At 39.2% G+C, this 9726-nt stretch overlaps 1 protein-coding gene across 1 annotated transcript; it reads left to right on the forward strand.

The window, feature by feature from the left end:
- Positions 1–5851: 5851 nt before the first annotated feature.
- LOC110587641 (elongation factor 1-alpha 1-like) lies at positions 5852–8704 on the forward strand. Its single transcript, XM_044913486.1, has 4 exons — positions 5852–5876; positions 6035–6162; positions 6275–7024; positions 8597–8704. Exons 1-4 carry the CDS (start codon positions 5852–5854, stop codon positions 8702–8704), a joined length of 1011 nt encoding a protein of 336 aa, XP_044769421.1.
- The last annotated feature ends 1022 nt before the right edge of the window (positions 8705–9726 follow it).

Below are 9726 nucleotides of genomic sequence, written 5' to 3' on the forward strand. Positions count from 1 at the left end.
ATAGAATATTTTAGTTTTAGCAGGCTGGTATAAAAGAGTGAAGACTAAAATATTCTATGGAATCAGAGAAGACTTTTTGGAAGAATGAAATTTAAACCTAAGATTTGGTTGAGGAATATGAGTAGCTAGGTAAAAAAGTCTCTGTGTGTCCATGTGTGTTGGTGGTAGATGAAGAGCAAGAAAGAGTTTTCCAGTGTTAAAGTCAGTAGGGAGACCTGAAGAGGGTGAGGATGTATGACACCATAGTAAGGTGGTAAGATATATGCAGGACTATAGGGTCTTTTAAAGGCTTTTTTACTTTATCCTAAGAACAATGGAAAGCCATTGAACTGCTTGCAGCAGAGGAGTGACGTAGGGAGATTTGTGGTTTTAAAAGATCACTATGTTTGTGTATGGGGAATGCTTTAGGATACTCGGTAGAAGGTTATCAAAACAGTCTTTTAGAGAGGACTGCTTATAATGTGGAGGTGGCAGTCATTAGTCATTGTCTGAGACACACAAATAACTGGCCTGAGACCATTTTTGGAAGTAGAATCAATAGGTCTTAATGATTGTCTGCTTTTATGTGCACATATAAATATGACTCACTCCTTTAATGTTAATCATCATGAAGATATGTTTTTAAACAAAAGTAACTGATATGTTACTTAGATTGCATTAGGAACCTAATTAGTTGCTATGACCTGAATTTTTTAATGGACAAGAAATTAACTAAAGCTCTTCAAAATAATTTTTCCTCTTTGGGAATAATAATTTATTTTCTGACTTTGATAAATATATTTCATAGCCAAGAAACTATAAAATATCTTCAAAATGTACCAATGGCATTTCTGTCTCACTGGCCTTTTGGAAATCCAAGGAAAAATAAAGTTGCCCAGAGTAAAGGAACAAAAAAGTTTTAAGAAGGAGAAAGACAGTTGAGAAAAATAAAGAGCAGAACAAGGACACCCAGAGGGAACATACAGTCTACCCACTTTTCGGTCTTACCTAAATTTGAAATATCCAAGGAGACAACTCTATATACAGGAGAAACAGGTATCCAAGCATTCCCGACTCTTAAGTTTGCGTTGACCTCTTTTAAATGCTCCACAGTTTACACTTACTCTTCTGTAACTGAAATTGTCTGACTACACAGAAGCCTGCCCATGAGCAGTGACCTCCCCAAGTCTTGTTCTTTTTCTCTTTCTGTGTCAGGACATAATAATAATAGCATATTGAGAACTTTTACATGTTCTTATATATGAGAACATGGCAAGCTTTGTTTCATGTGATTTACTTGTCTTAACTCATTTAATCTTTACAACAAATCCTTGAGGTGGTTCCATTGCCACCACTTTACTGATGAAGGGATTGTGACACAACAAGGTCACACTCTTCCCCCAAGGTCACTGAGTTAGTAAATGGCAGAGATGGGATCTGAGCATACATGGTTTAGCTTCAGCCCGAGCCCTTGATCGCTTGTTCTACTAACCCTAATATAGCAGACACGTAGCAATAGCTACAATCCATGGGGCATCCTTTTGCCAGGCACTGGTGGCTCAAAAAATGTAACTTGAATCCTGCAAACAATCTAAGCAACACTTTTAAGGTAGGCATTATTATTCCCATTTTCAGAAAAGGAATTGATGGCTCAGAAAGCTTAATCCTTTTGACACAGGTCATATAACTAGTAGAAAACAGAGTCAAATTCCATAGTCAGCTACGTCTGGATACAAAAACTATTCCATTTTAACATCAAGAAAACTCAGATCCTAGTTTCAGTTTTATCACTGACAGTATGACTGTGAACATCATTTAATCTCCCCAGCTTCAGTTCACTTGACTGTAAAATAAAAGTGATTCTCCAACTTGAGTAGTCTCAGAATATCCTTGGGGTATATGTTATAAATGCAGATTTCCTAGTCAATCCTAAATAGCTTGATCAAGTAGATAAGGGTGGGGGTCAAATCATAAGCATTTGAACAATCTGATTCAAGTGAATGTAGACCATACTTCTGCAGAAGTAGCTGACCTCACCTTGAAACAGTCATTAACCAAATGTTGCTTTTGCTTTGCTCTGTTACGACTTTGACTGAGACTCGACCATCCTCTCCATCGTTCTCTCCAGATAGCACCTTGGACCCCCTGGAAACTTAAAACATTTGAGAATAATTGATTTAGTGGCGCCTGGGTGGCTCAGTCTGTTAAGCATCTGACTCTTAATTTTGGCTCAGATAATTTTCTCAGGGTTGTGAGATTGAGCCCCATGTTGGGCTCCACACCCAGCTCGGGATTCACTCTCTCCCTCGGCCCCTCCACACAACCCCTGCTGCTCTCTCTGTCTCTAAAAAAAAAAAAAGAAGAAGAAGAATTGATTTAGTGTGTCAACTACACTCAAATTAAAAAAAAAAAATTTAAAAAGAGAGACACCGGAGAGCTTATTTTCCCTCTCTACCATGTAAGTGCACAGCAAGAAGGTAACCATCTAGAAACCAGGAAGAGAGCCCTCACCAGTAACTGACCATGCTGGCTCCTGATCTCAGACTCCCAGTCTCCAGAAGTGTGAGAAAATAAATTTCTATTGTTTTTTTTTTTTAAAGCTTTTATCTATTTATTTGACAGAGAGAGACACAGCAAGAGAGGGAACACAAGCAGGGGGTGTGGGAGAGGGAGAAGCAGGCTCCCCGCAGAGCAGGGAGCCAGATACGGGGCTCAATCCCAGGACCCTGGGACCACGACCTGAACTGAAGGCAGACGCTTAACGACTGAGCCACCCAGGCGCTCCTCTGGTTTTTTTTTTTTTTTTAAGATTTTATTTATTTAGTTGAGAGAGAGAGTGTGTGTGAGAGAGCACGAGGACGGCATGAGGGGCAGAGGTAGAAGCAGACTCCCCACTGAGCAGGGAGCCTGATGCAGGACTTGGTCCCAGGACTCTGGGTTCATGACCTGAGCTGAAGGCAGATGCTTAACCGACTGAGCCACCCGGGTGCCCCAAATTTCTATTGTTTAAGCCAAAAAGAAAAATCTATTCAATTGTATAACCTATTGGATTCAGAGAGCTCAGTTCACCACTTATTTCCAGCATTTATTATAGTGCTTAATAGTAGATATTTAATATTTGCTTAATGAGTGAATCATATTCATTATATTTTACTCTATAATATTTTTAAGATGTAAAAATTTAAAGGAAACAATCTGATAGTAAATACTAATATATGTATGTCATCTCTGTAAGCAGAGAATTTGTATACCATGCCAATGGCTTTATTTAATATACTTTTTTGATGCTACCACCTGGTCTAGATTCTATTCACATGACATCAGAATTACTGCCACAGTGAGTCTTCCTCCCTGGAGTCACTCCTTTAGAATACAGTCTGGATGCTTTTTTCATAGTACAGCCTTTTAAAATATTATTTCATCAACACATTTGTAATGATCAAAATCCTTAAATTGCTCTCTGGTTTCTCCTATATTAGGTGTAAACTTCTCTCTCTTATTTTTGGACTTACTGTGCATTTAATTAAAAATAATTTCTTTGTCTTTATAATTCCCTAGTGCCCAAAGCGTATCTCGCATTTCAACCAGGATCGTCTGCTCACTATTTTGGGAACACACACACGCAAGGCTGTTCCTTTGATTTGGCCTTTCCCCTTTGCACTTTCACTTTGCCACATTCTTTTTGTTCTTCAAAGTCTGGCTCAGATTTCATCTTTTTGAAGACAATTTGACTGATTCTGATATTAAACCATATTTTGTTTCATGTTATTCTTTCTTCCTGACCTAACTGTAACCTTCCTAAAGAGAGAATCCATATGTACTCCAGAATGATATTTTTCAATCTGCTGGTCCTGGGTCTCGATCAACATCTGTTGATGATTTATAATAGAATAACTGAATGGAGTAGAGAAGAAAGCAAAGACAACATCAGAATGTTTCGCTATATAAACCTAAGATTTTTTTTCATGAAACTTCTCTTTTTGTTGAATTGTGTGCATGAATGCTGGTTCACAATACAAATGCATTTTTAAACTGTGGATCTTAGTTGAAAAAGTTTGAGAGCTACTGTTCTATAGAACCAAACACAGCATTGATCACATTATAAAAATTCAGTAGGCACCTGCCATTTGATTGGTTGAAATGACTCTGAATTAATATATACAACCAATGGTAGGAAAGTAGGTCTGGTGTTGCAAAAAATAATCATATTGGTGCTAAAGCAGTATACTAAAATATGATTTATTTAATCACTTAACAATTGCAAAGGAGGATTTAGTTTACAAATATATTATGACTTACTCGGTATTACTTAAACTTTCCATTATTCTGGTTTTTAAATTTAATCTCCTCTCTAATGGAAAATCAACTCCCGGTTGTGTATTTGACAAGAACAGGAAGACTAATGGGCTTGTGTTATTTTTTTTTAAGCACCGAGTAAGAAACAGATTTAAAAGTTGACCTAATATGTTTTAGTTTAATGAGTTTTAGACTTTAGAGCTTTATTTCACCTCACCGTAAACACCTGAATTCTAAATCTAATACTTCTCTCCATGGGATTTTCTATAATCTAGGAAGAAAAATAAAGGTTTTGAGCTTTTAGAATTGGTATAGAAAGTGCCTAATTTCAGAACTAAGTCACCATTGCAGGCTGCATTACATGGAATCAGTTTATAATGAAATCTATATCAAGGCCATGTTCCACTGGTTTATACTTCAGCAGCGACCTTTGAGGGAAGCAGAAAAGATGACAAGAGGATAAAGGCAGGTCTTTTATTAACTAATATTTGATGATAAATGGCAAACTATGGAGCAGTAGCAGTCAATGGCAAGCTTCTCTGAAACACCACATGTGAATGAATTATAACGATGGCAAACTCCTGTCACGTTTTCCTATCCAATGTCTTCTTCAGCAGTTTTTAAGTGATAGTATTTACTGATCCTCTTTCTGCCTAATGTCAAAGTTTTGTTTCTCTCTTTTTTTTTTTTAAAGAGAGGAAAAAGAGGGCTTTTGTTTGGTTGGTTTTCTTCTCTTTTGCTTTACAAAGTGAAAAAGGAAGTCAAGGCGACACAGAGCAAACAAAAATTGCAAATACAGCAGACATGTATTTTTTTGAGAGGCAATAATAACGTGTAAAATAAGGATGGTATTAAAGCCTAGTAAATCAGGGCAGAGAGGACATAAGAGGAAGCAGGGGTGGTGACGGCATCCCCGGCCGGCAAGAGGGCTTTAGATAACCAGGCATGACCACACACGGAGAAGAAAAAACATACACGAATCACAGATCATATTTCACTTGGGAATCTGAGAGTCATAAAGCCTTTGCATTTTAAATCTGGAAGGGACTTAGTTCAACACTCTCATTTCACAGAAGAGGAAATTGAATCATGTTCTGCTAAGCTATACAGTATGTATTCCATGTCTGTAAAAATTACAAGCAGCTTTTCATATTTGTCTCCCTCCCCCACATCCCTTTCCACTGTTTCCCTGCAAACTCTCTTTATCCTTTTTCCCCTCTTATTTTCTACTATTATTTCTTTTTATTTTATTTATTTATACCCTAAGTATCTTCAAATTTTCAAGTGGAAGGCTGGGCATGGGAAATATGTGATCCTCGCCTCTAGAAAGTTCATGATCTGACGGGTGAGAGAGATGATACAAAAGACAATAACACTACAGGAATGTAAGTTAAATAAAGGGGGATTAGTGTGTGAGTCTATAATTTTCTATTAAAATGACAACTCGGCCATTCTCTAGATACATGGAGAATATGATGATTAAGCTGAATTTTAAAGTATTGATAAGAGTTAGATTTTTCTAAAGAATATAAGGTGAAATAGTGTTTTGTTTATATTAGCATGTGTATAAGCCGAGATGGAGGAAGAGGAGAGACTGTTATGTAGGTAGTGGTTTACCTATAATACTCTGGGTAAAGTCTATCTCATTAAAGAGATTTGTTTTTCTACCTATATTTACTCCCTAAGTGATCCCATTCTGCCTCATGATTTTAAATACCATCTACTATTTTTTCACAATGGGTTTGCTTCTACAACACAGGTATCGTGCAATCCACCGCTAAACCTAAACCAAAAGGGGGAAAGGAAAAGCCTCATATCAACATTGTCACCATTGGACACATAGATTTGGGCAAGTCTACCACTACTGGTCATCTGATCTACCGTGTGGTGGGATCGACAAGAAAACTATCGAAAAATTTGAGAAGGAGATTGCTAGACGGGAAGGGGCTCCTTCAAGTGTAGCTGGGTCTTGGATTAACTGACAGTTGAACGTGAACAGGGTATCACCGTTGATATCTCTCTGCGGAAATTTGAGACTGAGTGTCATGGGCCCATTATTGATGCCCCAGGACACAGAGACTTTACCAAAAACATGATTACAGGCACATCTCAGGCTGACCGTGCTGTCTTGATTGTTGCTGCTGGTGTTGGTGAACTTGAAGCAGGTAGCTCCAAGAACAGGCAGAACTGTGAGCATGCCCTTCTGGCTTACATACTGGGTGTGAAACAACTAATTGTCGGTGTTAACAAAATGGATTCCACTGAGTCTTCCTATAGCCAGAAGAGATGCAAGGAAATCATTAAGGAAGGCAACACCTACATTAGGAAAATTGAATACAACCCTGACACAATAGCATTTGTGCCAATTTTTGGTTGGAACGGTGACAACATGCTGGAGCCAAGTGCTAACATGTCTTGGTTCAAGGGAGGGGAAGTCACCCATAAAGATGGGAATGCCAGTGGAACCACATGCTTGGAGCTCTGGATTGCATTCTGCCACCAACTCGTCCAACTGACAAGCCCTTGCGTATGTCTCTCCAGGACATCTACAAAATTGGTGGTATTGGTACTGTCCCTATGGCCCAGGTGGAGATTGGTGTTCTTAAACCTGTCAGTGGTGGTCTCCTTTGCTTTAGTCAATGTCACAACTGAAGTAAAATCTGTTGAAATGCACCATGAAGCTTTGAGTGAGGCTTTTGCTGGGGACAATGTGGACTTCAATGTCAAGAACATATCTGTTGGGGTGCACGTACCCTTTCAGATCCCTATCTTTTGTATCTTTGGGGTAAATACCTAGTAGTGCAATTGCTGGATCATATGGTAGCTCTATTTTCAAGTTTTTGAGGAACCTCCATACTGTTTTCCAGAGTGGCTGCACCAGCTTGCATTCCCACCAACAGTGGAGGAGGGTTCCCCTTTCCCCGCATCCCCGCCAACATCTGTCATTTCCTGACTTGTTAATTTTAGCCATTCTGACTGGTGTGAGGTGGTATCTCATTGAGGTTTTGATTTGGATTTCCCTGATGCCAAGCAATATTGAGCACTTTTTCATGTATCTGTTGGCCATTTGGATGTCTTCTTTGGAAAAATGTCTGTTCATGTCTTCTGCCCATTTCTTGATTGGATTCTTTGTTCTTTCGGTGTTGAGTTTGATGAGTTCTTTTTTTTTTTTAAGATTTTATTTATTTATTTATTTGACAGAGAGAGAGCAAGCGAGAGAGGGAACACAAGCAGGGGGAGTGGGAGAGGGAGAAGCAGGCTTTCCACGGAGCAGGGAGCCTGATGTGGGGCTCAATCCCAGGACCCTGGGATCATGACCTGAGCCGAAGGCAGACGCTTAACGACTGAGCCACCCAGGCGCCCCAAGTTTGATGAGTTCTTTATAGATTTTGGACCCCGATGTTTATAGCAGCAATGTCCACAATAGCCAAACTGTGGAAAGAGCCAAGATGTCCATCGACAGATGAATGGATAAAGAAGATGTGGTATATATATATATATATATATATATATATATATATATACACAATGGAATATTATGCAGCCATCAAAAGGAATCAGATCTTGCCATTTGCAACGATGTGGATGGAACTGGAGGGTATTATGTTGAGCAAAATAAGTCAAACAGAGAAAGACATGTATCATATGACCTCACTGATATGAGGAATTCTTAATCTCAGGAAACAAACTGAGGGTTGCTGGAGTGGGGGGTGGGGTGGGAGGGAGCAGGTGACTGGGTAATAGACACTGGGGAGGGTATGTGCTCTGGTAAGCACTGTGAATTGTGCAAGACTGTTGAATCTCAGATCTGTACCTCTGAAACAAATAATACAATATATGTTAAGAAAAAAAAGAAGAAGAAAAAGAAGAAGGTAGCAGGAGGGGAAGAATGAAGGGGGGGAAATCAGAGGGGTAGATGAACCATGAGAGATGATGGGCTCTGAAAAACAAACTGAGGGTTCTAGAGGGGAGGGGGGTGGGAGGATGGGTTAGCCTGGTGATGGGTATGAAAGAGGGCACGTTCTGCATTGAGCACTGGGTGTTATGCACAAACAATGAATCATGGAACACTACATCTAAAACTAATGATGTAATATATGGGGATTAACATAAGAATAAAAAAAAATTAAACAAACAAACAAAAAAGAACGTATCTGTCAAGGATGTTCGCCCTGGCAATGTGACTGGTGACAGCAAAAATGACCCATCCATGGAAGCAGCTGGCTTCGGGGCTCATGTGATTATCCTGAACCATCCAGGCCAAATCAATGCTGGCTATGCCCCTGTGCTGCATTGTCACCCAGCTCACATTGCTTGCAAGTTTTCTGAGTTGAAGGAGAAGATTGATCATCGTTCTGGAGAAAAGCTGGAAGATGGCCCCAAGTTCTTAAAATCCGATGACACCGCTATTGTTGATATGGTGTGTTGAGAACTTCTCTGACTATCCTCCTCTGGGCTGTTTTGCTGTTCGTGACATGAGACAGATGGTTGCTGTGGGTGTCCCCAAAGCAGTGGACAAGAAGGCAGCTGGAGCTGGCAAGGTCACCAATCCACCCAGAAAGCTCAGAAAGCTAAATGAATATTATTCCTAATACCTGCCACCCCAGTGTTAATCAGCGGTGGGAGAACGTCTCAGAACTGTTTGTATCAATTGGGCATTTAAGTTTAATAGTAAAAGGCTGGTTAATGGTAACAATGCCTCGTAAAACGGAAAAGAGAATGTTTTGTGGACCATTTGTTTTGTGTGTGTGGCGGGGGGGGGGGGCAGTTTTAAGTTATTAGCTTTTAAAATCAGTACTTTTTAATGGAAACAACTTGACCAAAAATCTCACAGAATTTTGAGACCCATTAAAACAAAAGCTTATTGAGAAAAAAATAATAAACGAATAAATAAATAAATGCCATCTACTTGCTGATGACACCCCAATCTATTTTTTAGCCTGTACTTCAGACTCGTGTATATCCAACTGCTTACTCTACATCTCCCTTCTGAAGTCTAACAGGCATTTTTAATACAAATTATCTAAAAATAAGATCTGTGATTCACTTCCAAACTCTTAATTACTGCAAATTCCCCACCTAATTGCTGAGGTAAAAACCTTAGAGTCAGCTTACCTTCCTTTCTCCTTCAACCCAGGTATTCTAACTATATCTTTTCAAAGAATCTCACTTGGTTTTTATTATCACTAATGCAACTATTATAGTCCAAGCCTCCTGGAAATGATACAGCTTTCTAATAGGTTTCTCTGTGTCTACTCTCCTCCTTTCCAATCTATTCTCATTATAGCAGCCAGATAGATCCCATTTAAAAATGGGTTTCCATGTCGTTCCTTTGCTTTAAAATCTTCTCATATCATCTCAAGTAAAAGCCACAGTTCTTACTGCAACCACATGGCCCTCTGTGGGATCTGGCCATTTGTTATTTCTGTACTCTAATGACCAACTCCTCAC

This window comes from Neomonachus schauinslandi, chromosome 3 (genome assembly GCF_002201575.2).
Source record: "Neomonachus schauinslandi chromosome 3, ASM220157v2, whole genome shotgun sequence".
Lineage (NCBI taxonomy): Eukaryota > Metazoa > Chordata > Mammalia > Carnivora > Phocidae > Neomonachus > Neomonachus schauinslandi.